The sequence below is a fragment of the Stegostoma tigrinum genome, chromosome 18 (assembly GCF_030684315.1).
Source record: "Stegostoma tigrinum isolate sSteTig4 chromosome 18, sSteTig4.hap1, whole genome shotgun sequence".
Taxonomy (NCBI): domain Eukaryota; kingdom Metazoa; phylum Chordata; class Chondrichthyes; order Orectolobiformes; family Stegostomatidae; genus Stegostoma; species Stegostoma tigrinum.
Genome location: NC_081371.1, coordinates 59,202,086 through 59,224,259, shown reverse-complemented (window position 1 = coordinate 59,224,259; position 22,174 = coordinate 59,202,086). Strand labels below are relative to the sequence as shown.

The following is a 22,174-nucleotide window of genomic DNA, read 5'->3' as shown; positions in this document are numbered from 1 at the left end:
GGAATGAGAAGCTTAACACATATGTAAGGAATATTTGAGGACTCCGGGACTATACTCAATAGCGTTTAGAAAGATGAGGTCATCTAATTGAAACTTGCGGAATACTGAATGGCCTGGATAGAGTGGATGGTGGGAGAGTCTAGGACCTGAGGGCACAGCCTTAGAGTAAAGGGAAGACCTTTTAGAACGGAGATAAGCAGAAACTTCTTCAGCCAGAGAGCAGTGAATCTATGGAAATCACTGCCACAGAAGGCTGAGGAGGCCAGGTCATGGAGTACAACTGAGACTGAGATAACTGGGCTCTGGATTATCAAGGGTTACAGGGAGAAAGTGGGAGAATGGGGTTCAGGAACTTATTAGTTCATGATTGAATGATGGAGCAGACTGGTCAAATTTCTATTCCCACGTCTTAGTGTCTGTTCATAGATGGTGCCTGACTTGAAATATCCACTTTGTGTATCTCTGTACATAGCAATAGATACTGTCTAACCTGCTGTGTATTTCCAGTGAAATCTGCCAACTTTTCAGATGCAGTGGCAAAGAATTTTCTTCACTCAAAGTGCTATGAACCTTCTGAAATTCATCTTCAAGAAGATTGTGGAATCTCCACCCTTGAATCTAAGGCTATGACAGACTGATATTTGGGGTCTTGATATAAGGAAGAGGTGGGAAAGTGATGCTTTAAGCCAAGGTCAGCCATGAATGAATGACACAATTCAATGGGCCTACAGGTTTACTGTTGCTTGTGGTTTTTGAGTAATTGCAGTTTATTGCTGCTTGAATTTTTTTTCTCTTGAGGGTGCTGATAGAAGATAAACTTCTGACCAAAACACTAAGGGAGACTTTCCTTGCTTCTGGCAGTGAGGGGTTAATGGAGGTCATCAGTCATCTCAGTTTCAGATCCAGTCTCTTAATGACATTTGAATTAGCTTTCAATAGAACTGTTGTGTCTCTCGGAAAATTACAAGGCTCCTGATCTAATTTGCGAATTTGATTTTGTGCTGTGCATTTACAAATATTTCAAGCAACTTTGCTTTTATTTGATGGATAAATAATGTGGCACAGCATGCCTTGCAGTATTTTGTGGGGTAAAACCAGGAACTGTAGACTGTCAAATAGTGTGTGCTTGTTTTGCCGGCTGGGGGTATTAGACTGGCACTTGTGTTAAACGCCAAATTCAAATCAAAGACCTGGCTTGAGGATCGCACTTGTAATTGCCTCAAAGTTCTTCTGTATTATAGCAATAACTTTTCATTTTTAGATAGCACCTATAATGTATGTGCATTGTAATGCAACATTGCTATGTGATGTGGGAAATAGGAAGGCAACTGATCCAACTAGGTGCGAAGGATATTTTGAGTGTCTTTTAAGGTTGAGAGAGATGTGGAGAGGAACATTTTTCCCCCTTCTTCCCCCTGCTTCCCCCCTCCACCCCCACCCTCCCTAGCTCAGCATTTGGCCAGTGGCAGTGGAGCAGTTCGAGCTGGGAAACACATGAGGCTGTGTTAACATTTTGGTGTTGGCTGGCATTAATGACTCGTACAACTAGTGCCCACAACTCACTCTCAACTCAGTTCACTGGAGTGAAAAACAAAACAGACTCGTTAAATGTGTATGCTGTACAATAATGGGCAAAGCTGGTTTTGGTAGAATGGAGGAGATCATTTTGCTTTTGAGACTGATTCAATGGTGTTACAACTGGAAGGCAGTGAAGGACCAGATACTTTATTGAACCTGGTTCAGGATTGCCCACTTTGATAAAAACTGAATCACTTTGTTTTGCAGCCAGGTAACAGGGAGTAACTCTGGCTGTTTGTTTATAATAAACCACGTTTGCCCTGGGACAGCAATGAAGCATGTTCTCACAACCACTATATTTGTATTTGTCTTGCTCTTGGCAGATTACAGTAACTGGCACCCCAGTCAAAAAAAGCCTCCCTGTGCAAGCTGTCTGGGCAGATCATGGCAGAGGAAGGGATGTTTGTCTAGCTTGGAACCATCCACATCCACAAGCATTTGGTTTAGCTCTGGGCAGGCAGGATTAAATAGAGCTGGGCAAGGCTTTAAGGTCCTGGGATAAACCTTCCAGGAATACGTGCAATAAATTTAGCATCTTCGCCTTCAAGAGACATTTTAATTACACGCTTTCTTACACATTATTCCAGCAGAGGGTTTTCAGAGCATAAAGGAATCTATTTCAGGTGGGAGATGGTGGTAGATTTCAAAAATGAGCCATTGCAGCGTTCTCAGAATAAAGCTCTTTTAGATTTATTAGTGTCTTCAACAACTGGGACATCTCCAAAGTGCATTAGGTGCAAGCCCCAGTTGTGCAAGTAAGAAATGTGGCTGTCAATCCTTGCTCCCACCAACTGCAACATGATGATCTCATCGTCTAATTTTGATGTGGTCGCAGTAAGTGTTAACCATCTCCTAAATTTAACAACTCGTACCTTGATGAAGAGAGGAGTGTTGCTGAGGCTTTCTGCCTCTTGTTTGTTGGGGAAATGCAAGAATACCAAATTATGAACAATCTCCATACTTTTGGTGATTGGTTGAAGTTCAGGATTGTGGCTGAGTCTGCAATACTGCATTATTACCGGTGTTCAGGACATGGAACAGTACAGCACAGGCCCTTTGGCCCATGACGTGCTGACCTGTTCTCCTACTCTAAGATCAAATTACCCTGCATACTACTATCATGTTTGAGATATTTTAGTGGTCTCTCTTTTGTCGTTTTATATGTTGTGATTTTTTTGTTTGTTTGTAGGCGTTCTCGGTTTTCCTCCTCAATAAACAGTGCATCGGACCAGATAAAATAGTTAATTACCTCCTTGATTGTTGTCTGAGCTGTGTCCTGTCTAGTTAGTCTCCTTTTGAAAGGATATAAAGCTAAACCGGAAATAGCGAGATTTGAGCCAATCCCTGTGATGAGTTTGTCTGTAGTCCGTGTTGAAATGGGTATATCTGCATTGTAATTCTACCCCTCACACAGATCGAATTGAATTCAAACTTGGAAGATTTCAAGAAATAGCATTATTTGAGAACAAAACGTTTGCTGGCTATTTGTCAAACATTCCTGAGGATGTGACATGCGTCATCATTCAAGTGCACACAAAATATGTTAATACACTTCTTTCCTTTTATAAGGTATGTAACTGTGTGTTTAAAAACTCGATTCTTGGTTGCTTTACAACTTGTCCTATACTTTGGACTGGCGTCTCCAGTTTTTTTCTTTTTCCCACCCTGCACCCGAACATTTGTGTGTGTCAATCCTTTCTTTTTTTTTTAAAAAAGAAAATTATCCTTGTTTCTAAATTTCCTGTGTGCTCTTTGTGTGAACTCTGGCCAGCAGGCTTGTGAATAGAGGGGCACTGAATAAATGGTGCATTGGAATATGCTGTCTGCGCTTGTTTTGAAGTTTGTGTACTTCTTGAACTTTTTGGTTGTGCTTCTGGATTTCCACTTTCTGATGTTAAGTCACGCCATTCCAGGATGCAAGCCCTGGCTGTAACTTTCTCTTCTGTAATGAAATCCAGACTTTCAGCAAGTGCCAATAAAACATCAAAAGCCTAACTTTCTCTGCTCCTCACAATCTCAGACAGCACAAACAGCTTTCCAGGCAATACATTCTGAAGTGCAGACACATTTGTAATTGCAAATCACAAATTGGCAGTTCTTGTTTTTGCAAAACTTTTTTAACTGGCTAAGGCAAAAATGTGTTGTCACACCTCTACTTTAGGCTCCTTCCTGTCGGTTATGGTCTGTCCTGGTCCTTCTGTTATTTTATAATCTGTCAAGTCCTCTTAACAATGTTTGGTCAGGTCAAGTTGTGCTAATTTGACTCAAAGCTTAACTTTTGTAAGGCCTTGCAAAACTGAGGTGGGAACGTTTTCCGGAAACAAATTTTGAGTTTTGTTTTTAACTCCCTGTGCATCGGTTAAGGAAATAAATGGCCAGTCTGGCATGAGCTGATTTGTGCTTGGATGTGTTTTAGTTTCCCTTCCCTTCCCTCCCAGAATCTGTATATGTCTAATATGTCGACCAATGTAAAGCCAAACTCGGAAATAATCAGAGACTGGTACTTGGTGAGTTAGGATGCAGGTAGAGTTTTGTACATGCATCTGTGACCCTTGTGACTCCAACTCCACAGCAACTTAGTTGATTCTTAAATGCCCTCCTGAAGTGACCCATGCTATCACTAGGCTTGATGGACAAAAAGTACTAACTTTGCCCATGATGCCTATATCCTAAATTTTAAAAAAAATTTGAATTAGAAATGAAGCATAAAGTTAGAAAATACTGGAGAATCTCAGCAGGTTCTCTGTTTAGAGAAAAGCAGCATTTGATTTGTATTAACTCTTTTTATTTCTCTATGCTGTCGCTGAGTTTCACCTGTATTTTCTTGTTCTATTTCTGATATCTGACATCCACAGAGGTTGTGCTCTTGCATTAGGTTGTTGGGAAGTTACTTCTAAACAGCCTAGAGTTCAGAAATTCCCGATCTAATCACAGACTGAAAAGGCTGAGACTTAACAGCAGTTGTCACCTCAGATGGAATAATTATTTAACTTGCTCATTAACTGTAAAAGACTGACTGACTAAATCAAAATCCATTGAAGCCTTTCCTTAAATACCAATTTCAAGTTACAATCTTTGTTTTAGGAGCAGGAGTAGGCCACTGAGCCCGCCCCATCTTTCAGTTAGATCACAGCTGCCCACCTCCCAGCATCACTTTTCTGCCCTGTGTCATTAGTCTCCAGAAACCTATCAGCTTCTGCCTTGAGATAATGGGAACTGCAGATGCTGGAGAATCCGAGATAACAAAGTGTGGAGTTTGATGAACACAGCAGGCCAAGCAGCATCACTAGCCTGAAAGCTTCTGCCTTGAGCCTGCTCAATGACTCGACTCCTGTGGCCACCTAGGTTGGACAATTCCGAAGGTTTACCAACTGTCCTGATGCAGGAGTAGGGTCTCGGCTCATTATGTCTGAACCAGCTCTTCAAATGAGCACCTGCTTTCTCCCTGTTCCATTGCACAGTATTTGTGTCCATATAATCGTCTAATGACCCCTCTTCAATGCTTCAATCGAACCTGCCTCCTCCACATTTCCAGACTATGTATTCCAAGCCCTAACTAATCGCTGTGTCTGAATGATATTTTAGTCCCCAAAACTTGTGCTTTGTTTGCACATCACTGTAAATCTGAGCCCCTCTTGATCATGTTCTTGTTCCTTATTTATAAAATCAGTGGCATCAACTCATCCCCATGTAATGTATCCAACCAGCCCATGGTTTTCAAAACCAGAATCAAGTTACCTTTTCTCAGTGTAACAGTCTGAATTTTGTCAATTTATTCTCAGCCCCAAAGTCTCATTCCTGGAACCGTTCTTGCAATTTGCTTCCACACTCTTTCCAATCTATTCCCATCCTTCCTATAACGTGGAGCCATAACTGTGCGCAATATTCCAGCTGAGGTTTTACAATTAAAAGTCCAAAGAACTGCAGATGCTATAAATCTGAAACAAGTTGCTGGAAAAACTCAAGCTCTGGCAGCACCTGTGGAGAGAAATCAGTTAACATTTCTGGTTGAATGACCCTTCCTCCTTCAGAACATGAGGCAGGGTCTCTTGACCCAAAATGTTGACTGACTTTTTTTTCTCCAGAGGTTTTGCAAGTGTCTTGTTCACTGTATGAAGAAATGCCTCCTCACCTCAACCCTAAATAGGCTGCCTCTTGAGCTAGGGGCCACACTCTCCGATTAAGTCCCCAACTCTCAGGGAAACATCCATCTACATCCACCCTGCTGTACTCTGAATGAAAGTTGCAAGTTTTGTGTGTCTCCCATTGCTTTTAAAACTTCAATGTGCACATTTTCAGGTTCCTACAGGAGAGACCTCAACAACTGGTCAAGACCCTGCTTTGCTGCTAAGCCTAAAACCAGAGGAGAATGCAACAGTATGGCATCTACAAACACAGACAGAAAACGTCTCTGCAATGTCTGTCATTCTCCCGTACAAAGCTAGAGGTTGCGCGCACTCATTCTTGTTTTGAGCGATTTGACATTTGCATGTTGATTTTTCAGTTTTGTTTATGCTAACCTGTCCTCTTTTCAGTAACACTGCAATTTTGATGTGATTGCCAAATGAACTGTAATTCTAACACTGATTTGACTTTCACATTTTGTGAAACTCTGCTTGTATTGTTGTTGGCGTGAATATTCCACCAGCTAGTGCCTGTATCTAAAGATCTGAAATGGGAATTTGGAATAATTGTTTGATATCTAGAGTTGCTTGGAAATGGCTCACTGAAAATAATTCTCAGAATTAGTGAAATTCTTTGTACGTATGACTGATTCTGGCCCTTTGTAGGGCTGGCTTTTAAAATTAAGATGTTTCAAATTTGTGGTGACTGTCATGGTAACTTTTGCTGTGAAAGTGACCCACTGGAAGCTGATGAGCACTTTCTGTTCTTGTTATTTCAGTTCTGCATGCTCCAGTATGTTGTTTTTTCTCCCTATAAGCAAATGGTTGGGTTAGCATTGTCACCGGTTTCCCCTTTTTTTTTCTTGATGTTTCAAATCCACCTGTTCAGGTTGTAATACAACTCTGGAAAACATGGGATTTGAACTCTGGTCTCCTGGCTCAGAGGCAGTACCACTACCACTGTGCCACAAAACACTCCAGTCTCCTTCCTTACTGGATCTAGGGGCTATTTGAAGGAGTATCACTAGTGAGTCTTAAGAAGCAGCACTTAGAATAATAATACAGATGTGTTTTCATGACAGCACTAAATCCTAGGTGCTTTTGGAAATGGTTAATAAACTAACTGGATAATTAGTCATTAAGGATGACCCATCTGACCCCACTGAGATGTCCAAGTAGACTTTTTTTGTACCTAAAGGCTGTAATAGAACACAAGGGAAGATGCAGTCTTCAACAGCACCCCTTTGAGAACCATTACTTTATAGAAAATCTGTGTAACATTTCCCTGATGACATGCAACACTAAAAGGTGCTAGAGAAATGCACGTTAATGCAGACGAAAATGTCCCGAAATGCTGCTGCAGTATAATCCTGTAAATATGGTGATTGAGCTGCAGGTGATAGCAGTGATGCCAAAGGGTTAGGCTAAAGCATCACATTTCCTGGAGAATGCAAGATAATGAAGTGTGAAGCTGGATGAACACAGCAGGCCAAGCAGCATCTCAGGAGCACAAAAGCTGACGTTTCAGGCTTAGACCCTTCATCAGAGAGGGGGATGGGGTGAGGGTTCTGGAATAAATAGGGAGAGAGGGGGAGGCGGACCGAAGATGGAGAGAAAAGATGGGTGGAGAGGAGAGTATAGGTAGGGAAGGGATAGGTCAGTCCAGGGAAGACGGACAGGTCAAGGAGGCGGGATGAGGTTAGTAGGTAGGAGATGGAGATGTGGCTTGGGGTGGGAGGAAGGGATGGGCGAGAGGAAGAACAGGTTAGGGAGGCAGGGACAGGCTGGGCTGGTTGTGTGATGCAGTGGGGGGAGGGGACGAACTGGGCTGGTTTTGGGATGCAGTGGGGGAAGGAGATTTTGAAGCTGGTGAAGTCCACATTGATACCATTGGGTTGCAGGGTTCCCAAGCGGAATGAGTTGTTCTTCCTGCAACCTTTGGGTGGCATCATTGTGGCACTGTAGGAGGCCCATGATGGACATGTCATCTAAAGAATGGGAGGGGGAGTGGAAATGGTTTGTGACTGGGAGGTGCAGTTGTTTATCGCGAACCGAGCATAGGTGTTCTGCAAAGTGGTCCCCAAGCCTGCGCTTGGTTTCCCCAATGTAGAGGAAGCCACACCAGGTACAATGGATGCAGTATAACACATTGGCAGATGTGCAGGTGAACCTCTGCTTAGTATGGAAAGTCATCTTGGGGCCTGGGATGGGGGTGAGGGAGGTGGTGTGGGGGCAAGTGTAGCGCTTCCTGCGGTTGCAGGGGAAGGTGCCGGGTGTGGTGTGGAGTGAACAAAGGAGTCACAGAGAGTGGTCTCTCCAGAAAGCAGACAAGGGTTGGGGGGTGGTAGTGGGGGGGAGAGAGGAGTTGCGGTCCTTGAAGAACTTGGACATCTGGGATGTGCGGGAGTGGAATGCCTCATCCTAGGAGCAGATGCAGTGGAGGAATTGGGAATAGGAGATGGAATTTTTGCAGGAGGGTGGGTGGGAGGAGGTGTATTCTAGGTAGCTGTGGGAGTCGGTGGGCTTGAAATGGACATCAGTTACAAGCTGGTTGCCTGAGATGGAGACTGAGAGGTCCAGGAAGGTGAGGGATGTGTTGGACATGGCCCAGGTGAACTTGAGGTTGGGGTGGAAGGTGTTGAAGTGGATGAACTGTTTGATCTCCTCTGGGGAGCCAGAGGCGGGGTTTGGGGGCCTGTGTAGGTGCGGAAGAGGGACTGTTCCACGTAACCTACAAAGAGGCAGGCATAGCTGGGGCCCATGCGGGTGCCCATGACCACCCCCTTTGTCTGTAGGAAGTGGGAGGAATCGAAAGAGAAGTTGAAGGTGAGGACGAGTTCGGCTAGGCGGATGAGGGGGTTTGTGGAGGGGGACTGGTCGGGCCTGTGGAACAGGAAGAAGCGGAGGGCCTTGAGGCCATCTGCATGCGGAATACAGGTGTATAGGGACTGGATGTCCATGGTGAAAATGAGGTGTTGGGGGCCAGGGAATTGGAAGTTCTGGAGGAGGTGGAGGGTGTGGGTGGTCTCATGGACATAGGTAGGGAGTTCCTGGATCAAAGGGGAGAAAATGGAGTCCAGATAAGTGGAGATGGGTTTGGTGGGGCAGGAACAGGCTGAGACAATGGGTCGACCAGGGCAGGCAGGCTTGTGGATTTTTGGGAAGGAGATAGAAACGGGCCATGCGGGGTTGGGGAATAATAAGGTTGGAGGCTGTGGGTGATGAGGTCATGAATGGTGATGGTTTGGTGCTTGGGGGTGGGGTCATGATCAAGGGGGTGGTAGGAGGTGGTGTCAGAGGGTTGGCGTTTGGCCTCAGCGATGTAGAGGTCAGTGTGCCATACTACCACTGTGCCTGTCTTGTCTGCGGGTTTGATGGTGAGGTTGGGGTTGGAGCGGAGGGCTGCCCGTTCTACAGGGGAGAGGTTGGAGTGGGTGAGAGGGGTGGAGAGGTTGAGGCAGTTAATGTCTCGATGGCAGTTGGAGATGAAGAGGTCGAGGGAGGGTAGGAGGCCTGGGGGTCGTGTCCAGGAGGAGGACTTGTGTTGGAAGCGGGCGAAGGGGTCAGTGGAGGGAGGGTTAGGTTCCCCATTTCCTGGAGAACTTCCCAAATCTAACACTGGAGTGTGAGCTGTCAGTGCATGGAGGGGACTGGACAATGGCCCAGGCTGTCAGGGACACTCATTGCTGAGGGCAAGTTATGGAGCTAGTAACGGAATGGTAAAGGTGAAAAGCAGTGAATTTGAGGATAAGACCTGTTAAAATTCAACATGTTCAGATGATGGGACTTCGGATTGGCTGATGGTTTAGCTCACCAGGAGAGCAGGACTATCTGCAGTAGTTTTGCTTTTTAATGATAGTGGTCAGTGACTTGGTACTGCTCAAAGCCACAGTTTTAATGTGGGTCTTCGTGTGTTTAGCCTGCCTGCTCACTTTTTAACGCAAGTTATCAATGACTCCTGTCTGCTAGCCTCACTCTGCTGCAGTCACTCGTAATGGCTGTAGGAGGCCAGGGTGACCTTTTATAGAGGCGCTTAAAATCATGCGGCATGGATAGGGTGAATAGCCAGAGTCTTTTCCCCAGGGTAGAGGAGCCCAAAACTAGAGAGGCGTAGGTTTAAGGTGAGAGGGGAAAGATTTGAAAGGGATTTGAGCAACTTTTTCACGCAGTGGGTAGTGTGTATGGAATGAGCTGCCAGAGGAAGTGGTGGAGGCTGGTACAGTCACAACATTTTAAAAGGCAACTTGGATGGGTTCATGACTAGGAGGGTTTCAGAGGTGAGGTTGTTGACTTGCTCGCCAAGCTGGCTTGTTCTCATTCAGACGTTTCATCACCAAGCTCGGTGGTATTATCAGTGGAGCCTCCAATGTTCCATTTCTGGGGAGGGGTCCTGATCCAAAACGTCAACTTTCCTTCTCTGCTGCCTGGCCTACTGTGTTTGTCCCGTTCCACGCTGTGTCACCTCTGACTCGGCATCTGTAGTTCTCACTATTCCTGACAGCATCAGATCTCTATGAATTTGGATTTCACCAGCTGTCATGGTGGGATTTGAACCCATGTCCCCAGAACATTGCGGGCTTCTGGATTTCAAATCCAATGACATCACATCACGAATGGATACCCTTAAGTGGTGTGGGGTGTGGCAATACTTTTTAAGGGGAATCTAGTCAAACATAGGAACAGGAGTTGGCCATTCAACCCCTCCATCCTGTGAGGTGAATACTGTGATTCAGTAATATCAAGACTGACTCGTGGCCTAACCTGCCTTTGGCCCATATCCCTTTTGCTTAACAAAAATGTATCTCACTCAGATTTTAAATCTAACAACTGGTCCAGCAACCACTGCCATTGGTGGAGGAGTTCCAAACCCCTCCTATCGTTTTGTGTGGTGAACCGCTTCCTGAGCAGTCAGGCCCTCGTTCTCAGACTATGCCCAGGGTTCTAGAACCCCAATCAGTGAAAACAGTTTCTTTGTTTACCCTGTCTATTTTTGCTAATATCTTGAAGACTTTGATCAGATCACCCCTTAAACCTATGAGTTCTAGAGAAAGCAAGGAATAGAAGCGTACTTTGGAGTGAGTAGCAAATTAGGTTTAGACCAAAGGCACTTGCTTGTGACTCGCAGTTACTCATTTAGCACCAATTCATAAGGAGGATTATCATTGAGATTTGCTTCATACTACGATTTTAGAACCTGAAAGTTCTGTAACAAAAAGTTGCTGGAAAAGCTCAGCAGGTCTGGCAGCATCTGTGGAGGAGGGAAAAAAAACTAACGTTTCGGGTCTGGTGACCCGTCCTCAGAACTCTGGAAGTTCTGTACTTAGTCATTAAAAACTGACATTTGTTATTGGCTTGCAATGTGTGGAGTACATGCAAGAGTCAGCAGATTTTAAAAGTTTATAACCCTTTGAGGCCTTTAGAGGCAAAGTTTTGGATTTAAAACTTGCGCTGTGAACCTGAACAATCACCAAGGTTCCTAAAGCCTTCCTCAGTGACTAATAACTATATAACAATTGAATTGGTAACACAGAGCTATGTGTAATATTGAACTAATACAGATCGCAGATCAAAGCCATAGTATCCCCACAATGCAGTGAGGCTATTCAGCCATCAAGTCTGCATCAGCCCTCTGCGGAGCATCCCACCCTATCCCCGTAATCCTGCATTTAGTGGCCAGTCCACCCCAACCTGCAGATTTTGGACCGTGGGAGGAAACCAGAGCATCTGGCGGAAATGCACGCAGGCATGGGGAGAACATGCACGTTGTAGACCGATGTTTTCCTGAGGTTGGAACCGAACCTGGGTCCCTGTCACTGAGGCAGAAGCACTTTCCACTGTTTGTCTAGTTTTGTCTCTGGATGCAAGTTTTCTGCTTTTTGAGTTGTGAACACTCGTGCGTGTTTTTGTTTTTTTTGGATCAGAAATATCAGGTGATCATTCCTGTGCTAATTTTCTCCCAAATCCCTTTGGCAGATCCTATACCAGGTGGATGTAATGTTGCATCTGACTCGATGGTTGATGCCAGTGTACACTTGCAGTACAACCAGTACGAAGCCACAATAAGTTTTGCACCAGCCAATGTTGGATATGCAAGGTAATGCTTAAAGACAAAATGACTCCGATGTCCTCTCTTTTGCGTTTTTTGCTTACATTCTCAGATTTAGGGGCTACATTGCAGAAAAGCAACAGAGACTTAGAATGATATAATATCTTACACAATTCTGTGGAAAGCATTTCAGTCAGTCACAAACAGCCAAAGTGAGCACAACAAGATTCCACAACAACAGGAATAATAATAGTTAATTTGTATTTTGAAGGATGTAGAACATAGAACATAGAACAGTAAAGCACAGAACAGGCCCTTCAGCCCACAATGTTGTGCCGACCATTGATCCTCATGTATGCACCCTCAAATTTCTGTGACCATATACATGTCCAGCAGTCTCTTAAATGACCCCAATGACCTTGCTTCCACAACTGCTGCTGGCAACGCATTCCATGCTCTCACAACTCTCTGCGTAAAGAACCTGCCTCTGACATCCCCTCTATACTTTCCACCAACCAGCTTAAAACTATGACCCCTCGTGCTAGCCATTTCTGCCCTGGGAAATAGTCTCTGGCTATCAACTCTATCTATGCCTCTCATTATCTTGTATACCTCAATTAGGTCCCCTCTCCTCCTCCTTTTCTCCAATGAAAAGAGACCGAGCTCAGTCAACCTCTCTTCATAAGATAAGCCCTCCAGTCCAGGCAGCATCCTGGTAAACCTCCTCTGAACCCTCTCCAAAGCATCCACATCTTTCCTATAATAGGGCGCCCAGAACTGGACGCAGTATTCCAAGTGCGGTCTAACCAAAGTTTTATAGAGCTGCAACAAGATCTCACGACTCTTAAACTCAATCCCCCTGTTAATGAAAGCCAAAACACCATATGCTTTCTTAACAACCCTGTCCACTTGGGTGGCCATTTTAAGGGATCTATGTATCTGCACACCAAGATCCCTCTGTTCCTCCACACTGCCAAGAATCCTATCCTTAATCCTGTACTCAGCTTTCAAATTCGACCTTCCAAAATGCATCACCTCGCATTTATCCAGGTTGAACTCCATCTGCCACCTCTCAGCCCATCTCTGCATCCTGTCAATGTCCCGCTGCAGCCTACAACAGCCCTCTACACTGTCAACGACACCTCCGACCTTTGTGTCGTCTGCAAACTTGCTGACCCATCCTTCAATTCCCTCGTCCAAGTCATTAATAAAAATTACAAACAGTAGAGGCCCAAGGACAGAGCCCTGTGGAACTCCACTCACCACTGACTTCCAGGCAGAATATTTTCCTTCTACTATCACTCGCTGTCTTCTGTTGGCCAGCCAATTCTGTATCCAAGCAGCTAAGTTCCCCTGTATCCCATTCCTCCTGACCTTCTGAATGAGCCTACCATGGGGAACCTTATCAAATGCCTTATTACATGTATATTACATGCCGTTCAACATACCCACAGGGTGGGATTTATGATAGTGCAACACTGCTTTAGTACTGCTTTGCAAAACGGCTTTCCATTGTTTTGTGTCCTGACTGTGCAATGGGACTTGAACCACAAAGTGTTGCCCACTCAGCTGTCCCTGACATCTTTGATTGGAACTATAAAGAAAACTGTTCACGAAAATATAAGGCTGGTGAAAACTCAACCAACCTTTTTTCAATATGGGCTGGCTGAATGAATCTATATTCTGCCTCTTGCGAACGGCAAAGAGATTGATTGAATGAAGATCAGTTATTGAGATGTAAACTCTGATTTGGCATTGCACTGTCAAGAAACCACAGTTTTTTGTAGACAGAATCTCTTTTTGGTGTCCAGTTACTGGAAAGTACTAGTTGTAAACCCGACTGTACAGTAATCATCCTGCAGGGCTGACAGTGTCTTGATCATGGGAGTTATCGATAGACCAATGGCTACTGTTTTTTGACTTGTCTGATCTACATAAAACCAGTGTAGAAAGACACAGCATCTTGGAATGGGGAGGCGTGGGGCAATGACCTAGTGGTATTCTTGTTAGACTGTTAATCCAGTGACCCAGGTAATATTCTGGGGACCTGGGTGTGAATCCCAGATTTGAATTACTCATCATTAACATAGTCACATCATTTGACTACAGAATGTGCTCAACATAAGGCACACTGCCACGTAACTTTCACCAGGGAATCTAGCCAAGGATAAGCAATGTTGACAATAAAAGCTAGATCTTCGGAGTTAAATCTGTTTAAATGGAGAAAGATCGCAGGAAACTAGGGACCGAGCGATTCGGGAGTCCTCATGAACTATAAAAAGCTCGCATCCAGTGAGTAATAGTGAAGGCAAATAGAATGTTGGCCTCTATTTCAATGGGAATGGAATATAAAAGTAGAGATGTTTTTCTATAACTATATAAGGCACTAGTCAGACCACAGCTGGAATACAATGAATGGTTTTTGGGCATTTTAAAAAAATATATTGGCATTGAGGCACTCCACAGAAGGTTCATTAGGCTGTTACCAGGTATGGATGGGATCTTTTGTAAAGAAGTTGAGCCATTTGGATTAGAAGAATGAGAAGAGACCCCTTCTAAGAACACATGAATGAGGAGTAGGCCATTCAGCCTCTCAAGCCTGCTTGGCTATTTAGTATGATTATGGCCGGTCTTCTGTCAGCCTCAACTCTGCTTTGCTGACTGTCCCCCTGACCCTTTAACCCATTACTGATTAAGTATGTGTCTGCTGCCTCCTTAAACTTAATGTCCCAGCATTCTGCATAGTCTGGGGGAGTGAGTTTCTCAGATCCATGACCCTTTGAGAGAGGTAAGTTTGTTTTTCCCCCCCCTTTCCGCTATCCCTTATCGTAAAGCTATGACCCCTCCATCTAGTTGCCTCATAAGGAAATATCCTTTGTCAATTGCCTTTTTAGCATTTTTATTTACCTGGTTAAATCTCCTTTCAGCTTCCTAAACTGCTGAATCTTTGATTAAATTGAGGTTTTCATCTCTGGAGTTAATCCAGTGAACCTTCTCAACTGCTTTCACTGTAATTTCATCCATCCTTCCTTGTACAAAGGGCTCATCAGTTCACAAGACTCTCTAGATTAGATCTTCCCAATGCTTATTGCAAATGTATAGAAGCACATGCTCACAGGGTAGATGTGGAGAGGTTGTTTCCCCTTGAGGTTCCAGGACCAGAAGATGACGACAACTCCGAATAAGAGGTCACTTGTTTAAAATAGGTAAAGAATTTCTTGAGATAATGGGAACTGCAGATGCTGGAGATTCCAAGATAATAAAATGTGAGGCTGGATGAACACAGCAGGCCAAGCAGCATCTCAGGAGCACAAAAGCTGACGTTTCGGGCCTAGACCCTTCATCAGAGAGGGGGAATGGGGGGAGGGAACTGGAATAAATAGGGAGAGAGGGGGAGGCGGACCGAAGATGGAGAGTAAAGAAGATAGGTGGAGAGAGTGTAGGTGGGGAGGTAGGGAGGGGATAGGTCAGTCCAGGGAAGACGGACAGGTCAAGGAGGTGGGATGAGGTTAGTAGTTAGCTGGGGGTGCGGCTTGGGGTGGGAGGAAGGGATGGGTGAGAGGAAGAACTGGTTAGGGAGGCAGAGACAGGCTGGACTGGTTTTGGGATGCAGTGGGTGGGGGGGGAAGAGCTGGGCTGGTTGTGTGGTGCAGTGGGGGGAGGGGATGCACTGGGCTGGTTTAGGGATGCAGTAGGGGAAGGGGAGATTTTGAAACCGGTGAAGTCCACATTGATACCATATGGCTGCAGGGTTCCCAGGCGGAATGAGTTGCTGTTCCTGCAACCTTCGGGTGGCATCATTGTGGCAGTGCAGGAGGCCCATGATGGACATGTCATCAAGAGAATGGGAGGGGGAGTGGAAATGGTTTGCGACTGGGAGGTGCAGTTGTTTGTTGCGAACTGAGCGGAGGTGTTCTGCAAAGCGGTCCCCAAGCCTCCGCTTGGTTTCCCCAATGTAGAGGAAGCCGCACCGGGTACAGTGGATGCAGTATACCACATTGGCAGATGTGCAGGTGAACCTCTGCTTAATGTGGAATGTCATCTTGGGGCCTGGGATGGGGGTGAGGGAGGAGGTGTGGGGACAAGTGTAGCATTTCCTGCGGTTGCAGGGGAAGGTGCCGGGTGTGGTGGGGTTGGAGGGCAGTGTGGAGCGAACAAGGGAGTCACGGGGAGAGTGGTCTCTCCGGAAAGCAGACAGGGGAGGGGATGGAAAAATGTCTTGGGTGGTGGGGTCGGATTGTAAATGGCGGAAGTGTCGGAGGATAATGCGTTGTATCCGGAGGTTGGTAGGGTGGTGTGTGAGAACGAGGGGGATCCTCTTGGGGCGGTTGTGGCGGGGGCGGGGTGTGAGGGATGTGTCGCGGGAAATGCGGGAGAGGCGGTCAAGGGCGTTCTCAATCACCGTGGGGGGAAAGTTGCGGTCCTTAAAGAACTTGGACATCTGGGATGTGTGGGAGTGGAATGTCTTGTCGTGGGAGCAGATGCAGCGGAGGCGGAGGAATTGGGAATAGGGGATGGAATTATTGCAGGAGGGTGGGTGGGAGGAGGTGTATTCTAGGTAGCTGTGGGAGTCGGTGGGCTTGAAATGGACATCAGTTACAAGCTGGTTGCCTGAGATGGAGACTGAGAGGTCCAGGAAGGTGAGGGATGTGCTGGAGATGGCCCAGGTGAACTGAAGGTTGGGGTGGAAGGTGTTGGTGAAGTGGATGAACTGTTCGAGCTCCTCTGGGGAGCAAGAGGCGGCGCCGATACAGTCATCAATGTACCGGAGGAAGAGGTGGGGTTTGGGGCCTGTGTAGGTGCGGAAGAGGGACTGTTCCACGTAACCTACAAAGAGGCAGGCATAGCTGGGGCCCATGCGGGTGCCCATGGCCACCCCCTTAGTCTGTAGGAAGTGGGAGGAGTCAAAAGAGAAGTTGTTGAGTGTGAGGACGAGTTCAGCTAGGCGGATGAGAGTGTCGGTGGAGGGGGCCTGGTCGGGCCTGCGGGACAGGAAGAAGCGGAGGGCCTTGAGGCCATCTCCATGCGGAATGCAGGTGTACAGGGACTGGATGTCCATGGTGAATATGAGGTGTTGGGGGCCAGGGAATTGGAAGTCCTGGAGGAGGTGGAGGGCGTGGGTGGTGTCACGGACATAGGTGGGGAGTTCCTGGACCAAAGGGGAGAAAATGGAGTCCAGATAGGTGGAGATGAGTTGGGTGGGGCAGGAGCAGGCTGAGACGATGGGTCGACCAGGGCAGGCAGGTTTGTGGATTTTGGGAAGGAGATAGAAACGGGCCGTGCGGGGTTGGGGAACAATGAGGTTGGAGGCTGTGGGTGGGAGGTCCCCTGAGGTGATGAGGTCATGAATGGTGTTGGAGATGATGGTTTGGTGCTCGGGTGTGGGGTCATGATCGAGGAGGCGGTAGGTGGTGGTGTTGGAGAGTTGGCGTCTGGCCTCGGCGATGTAGAGGTCAGTGCGCCCTACTACCACTGCGCCTTGAGGATGGTGAATTTGTGGAATTGTTTACTGCAGAGGGCTGTCGAGGCTCGGTCATTAAGTAGATTCAAGGCCGAAGTTGGCAGATTCTTCAATCAGAAAGGAATCTCAGGATATGGGGAAAAGGTAGCAAAGTGGCGTTGAGGATTATTCAATCTGCCACGTTCTCATTGAATGGCAGAGCAGACTCGACGGGCTGAATGGCCTAATTCTGCGTGTCATCTTATCAAATGCTATTAATCTGTCAAACTGACTTCCCTCTCTTCTCAGCCAGTTTATTACTTCCAAATTATTTGAAAAGATCAATGACTGACAATAGTGTGGCTAATTTCTGAATTTTCAAAGTAACAATGATTCTCCGAGCACCAGTGCATGTAATGTCTCCTCCGTACAAACCTGCAACTGTCTATAGCTGCAAGTTTGGGTTGAATTTGCCATGAAGATCAGTGACTTGAGTTGATGGGAACGAAACCTCTTTTATAAGGTTCAGATTGGTACTCCTATTTTATAGAATCCCTACAGTGTGGAAACAGGCCCTTCAGTCCAAGTCCACACCAACCTACAGACATCCCACCCAGACCCTTCTGCCTATAACCCACCTAAGCTACATATCCCTGAACACCATGGGACAATTTCCCAAGACCAATCCACCTAGCCTGCACATCTTTGGACTGTGGGAGGAAACCAGAGCACCCTGAGGAAAGTCGTGCAGATGTGAGGAGAATGTGCAAACTCCACACACAGTCACCAGAGGGTGGAATCAAACGTGCGTTCCTGGCACTGAAGCAGCAGCACTAACTACTGAGCCACCATCCCCACCCCCAATATGATCATGGTGAATCCCCTGTCTCAATGTCATATTCTCAACTTCTCTCCATTTCCCCATTCTGAGGAAGGGTCACTGGTCCTGGAACGTTAATGCTGATTTCTCCTCATAGGAAAGTGCAGATCTTCATCTGGCACTTTCTGCTTTTGTTTCTGGTAATACAGCATCCTTGGTTCCTTTTATTTTTGATGGGACAAAATGGTACTTTCTTTTTAATTGACGTGAGGACATGAGATGAATTGGTGACTGTCTTGTTGCAGAGGAGTGGTTCCCCCATTGTGTGTCTTTGCTGATGAAGAGCCCATGTTGAGACTACAATACGATGTCTATCAGTTTTTCCTACCAGAGACTGACCTGACTGAAAAAGTCCTCTTCGCCTCCCTTAAGAAGATGGCAAAAGTAGAGCAAGTGGAAGCAAATGGAGTCAAGGTATAAGTCTCCCACCCTTACTCTCTCTCTCGAGTGGTGAAAGATGTTTTGCCACTCATAGGCTAAAGGTTTTGAGAGATTTTAATGCACATTTTCTTTATATGTATTATTAAAATATGTTTTTAGATGTGCTAATTATTAACATTTAGTTCTTCCATTCTGGTTATAAATAAATATTGGAAACTTGCCAAGTTTACCTGGTGTATTCTAATTAGATTCCCCCTGCTACCTTTTGGCGTAACCACAATTTGGATCATATTAATGTTGCAAAGTGAAGCTAATATTTCTTTCCTCTTTTTGTCACTTGCAGATATTGCTAGACACTTACTGTCTATCTCTTACTGCCCTGTACTGATTGGCTTTTTGTGTCATTTTGGAAGCTATTTTCAGAGTTAACTATATTGCTGGTGGGTCTGGAGTCACATGTAGGCTAGACCAGAGAAGAGCAGTAGATTTCATTTCATTTCCTAAAGAACATTTGTGATCCAGATGGGTTTTTACATTAATTTTAAGACAATCTGACTAGTCACTGTAGAAACATAAAAACCAAGAGCAGGAGTAGGTCATTTGGCCCTTTGGGCCTGTGCTGCCATTCAGTAGGATTGTTGCCTGATTTTCTGTCTCCATATCATTTCTCAATTTCACTCCATAGCCCCTTAACTTCCATATATAAAAGTTATCAAACTCTTTCTTAAATATACTCTATGACCCATCCCCCACAGCCATCTGTGGTAACAGGTTAACCACCCTGAGTGAAGGAATACTTCCTCATCTCTGTCCTAAATGGCCTCCTTGCTATAGAGATAGTGGCCCCTGGTTCTAGACTCCCAGTTAAGTGGTGGTGGCGGGGGTAGAACCCTTTGTTCATACGGTCTGTCCAGCCTTGTTTTATACACTTACTTTTGATCAGATCCTCTCATCCATTTAAAGTCCAGTGAATACAGGCCAATCTCTCCCTAAAGGGTAGTCCTGCCATCCCTGGTATCAGCTTGCTGAGCTTTTGGATGCACTCCCTGTATGGCAGTATATCCTCATTTAGTATGGGTGGCCAGGACTGCAGCCTCCCAAGACCCTCTGTTACTCCCCTAAGATATCCCAGCTTCTGAATTTCAATATCGTTGCAATGAAGGCTGGCATAAAATTTGCCTTTCTCCTTCCTTGCTGCATTTACTTTCTCCAACTGGTGTACAAGGGCACCTTGGTCCTTTTTGTATACACTCACTTTCCGATATATTGCCATGTCTACACTACTCTCGCTATACCTTCACATTTAGCCATGGTGTGCTGCATGTGCCATGTTTGTTCACCCCCTCAACATGTCTAGCTCATATTGGGCTTTCTATGTATCCTCCTCACAGCTTGTAATTCCACATGGCATTACCATTAGCAAGTTTGGGAAAATGGAAAGTGGTTCCCTAATCCAAGTCATTTCCATGTATAATGATAAAATGTGAGGCTGGATGAACACAGCAGACCCAGCAGCATCTCAGGAGCACAAAAGCTGATGTTTTGGGCCTAGACCCTTCTTCAGAGAGGGGGATGGGGTGAGGGTTCTGGAATAAATATGGAGAGAGGAGGAGGCGTTCAGAAGATGGAGAGAAAAGAAGATAAGTGGAGAGGAGAGTATAGCTGGGGAGGTAGGGAGGGGATAGGTCAGTCCAGAGAAGACGGACAGGTCAAGGAGGTGGGATGAGGTTAGTAGGTAGGAAATGGAAGTGCGGCTTGGGGTGGGAGGAAGGGATGGGTGAGAGGAAGAACAGGCTAGGGAGGCAGGGACAGGTAGGACTGGTTTTGGGATGCAGTGGGTGGAGGGGAAGAGCTGGGCTGGCTGTGTGGTGCAGTGGGGGGAGGGGACAAACTGGGCTGGTTTTGGGATGCGGTGGGGGAAGGGGAGATTTTGAAGCTGGTGAAGTCCACATTGATACCATTGGGCTGCAGGGTTCCCATGCGGAATATGAGTTGCTGTTCTTGCAACCTTTGGGTGGCATCATTGTGGCATTGCAGGAGGCCCATGATGGACATGTCATCTAAAGAATGGGAGGGGGAGTGGAAATGGTTTGCGACTGGGAGGTGCAGTTGTTTATTGCGAACGGAGTGGAGGTGTTCTGCAAAGCGGTCCCCGAGCCTCCGCTTGGTTTCCCCAATGTAGAGGAAGCCACACCGGGTACAATGGATGTAGTATACCACACTGGCAGATGTGCAGGTGAACCTCTGCTTAATGTGGAAAGTCATCTTGGGGCCTGGGATAGGGTTCGCAATAAACCTGGTGTGGCTTCCTCTACATTGGGGAAACGAAGCGGAGGCTTGGGTGCCGCTTTGCAGAATACCTCCACTCGGTTCGCAATAAACAACTGCACCGCCCAGTCGCGAACCATTTCCGCTCCCCCTCCCATTCTTTAGATGAGATGTCCATCATGGGCCTCCTGCAGTGCCACGATGATGCCACCCGAAGGTTGCAGGAACAGCAACTCATATTCTGCTTGGGAACCCTGCAGCCCAATGGTATCAATGTGGACTTCACCAGCTTCAAAATCTCCCCTTCCCCCACTGCATCCCAAAACCAGTCCAACCTGTCCCTGCCTCCCTTACCTGTTCTTCCTCTCACCCATCCCTTCCTCCTACCCTAAGCTGCACCTCCATCTCCTACCTACTAACCTCATCCCACCTCCTTGACCTGTCTGTCTTCCCTGGACTGACCTATACTCTCCTCTCCACCTATCTTCTTTTCTCTCCATCTTCGGTCCGCCTCCCCCCTCTCTCCCTATTTATTCCCGTTCCCTCTCCCCATCCCCCTCCCTGATGAAGGGTCTAGGCCCGAAACGTCAGCATTTGTGCTCCTGAGATGCTGCTGGGCCTGCTGTGTTCATCCAGCCTCACATTTTATTATCTTGGATTCTCCAGCATCTGCAGTTCCCATTATCACTGACACATTTCCATGTATAATGTACAGTTGGAACCCAAGCACTGATTGCTGCAGTACTGTGCCAGTAACTGCCTGCTACTTGCTGGGATGTGTCACTTGCCTTAAGTCTCCATCTTCTGAAGGGAGGCAGAGGACCTTTTTCAGTCACGTCGGTCTTTGATAGATAAATCTGAGACATCATATTGTAGTCACAACATGGGCTCTTCATCAGCAAAGGCACACAACATGGGAACCACTCCTCTGGAACAAGACAGCCACCAATTCATCTCCTGTCTTCATGTCTGCCTATCAAACAACTCTTGATTCCTGTGAACCCTTTAACAATAGCTGCCTTGAAATCCAAATAGACTACATCCACTGGTTCTCCCTTTTATCTATTCCACTAGCTACATTCTCAAAACTCCAGATGATTGTGCATACCTAATGTCCCTTACATTAAACCCATGCTGACTTCATCTAATCCCAATGCATTACTGAAATCCCCTCTTATGAAGGGTCTAGGCCTGAAATGTCAGCTTTTGTGCTCCTGAGATGCTGCTTGGCCTGCTGTGCTCATCCAGCTACACACTTTGTTATCTTGGATTCTCCAGCATCTGCAGTTCCCATTATCTCTGATCACATTTCTGAAACTGGTTTTGTTTTAAATTTCAGGTTTGGTAATCAACTTCATTTTTCATTTAGGTACCTTAGTGGGATTTGAACCAGTGAACCCAATGCAACAGTCTGGGTGTGTGGAGCCCAGTGATCTACTATTACCCTGTCACTGGGA

At 46.1% G+C, this 22,174-nt stretch overlaps 1 protein-coding gene across 1 annotated transcript in view; it reads left to right on the top strand.

Moving 5' to 3' along the window:
• tm7sf3 (transmembrane 7 superfamily member 3) overlaps positions 1-22,174 on the top strand; it is a 50,759-nt gene that overhangs the window by 11,238 nt on the left and 17,347 nt on the right. The window contains exons 2-5 of the mRNA XM_059652573.1: positions 2,993-3,147; positions 5,878-6,025; positions 11,676-11,796; positions 18,314-18,482. Coding sequence (XP_059508556.1) covers positions 2,993-3,147; positions 5,878-6,025; positions 11,676-11,796; positions 18,314-18,482 — 593 coding nt within the window. The remainder of the gene's footprint in view (positions 1-2,992; positions 3,148-5,877; positions 6,026-11,675; positions 11,797-18,313; positions 18,483-22,174) is intronic.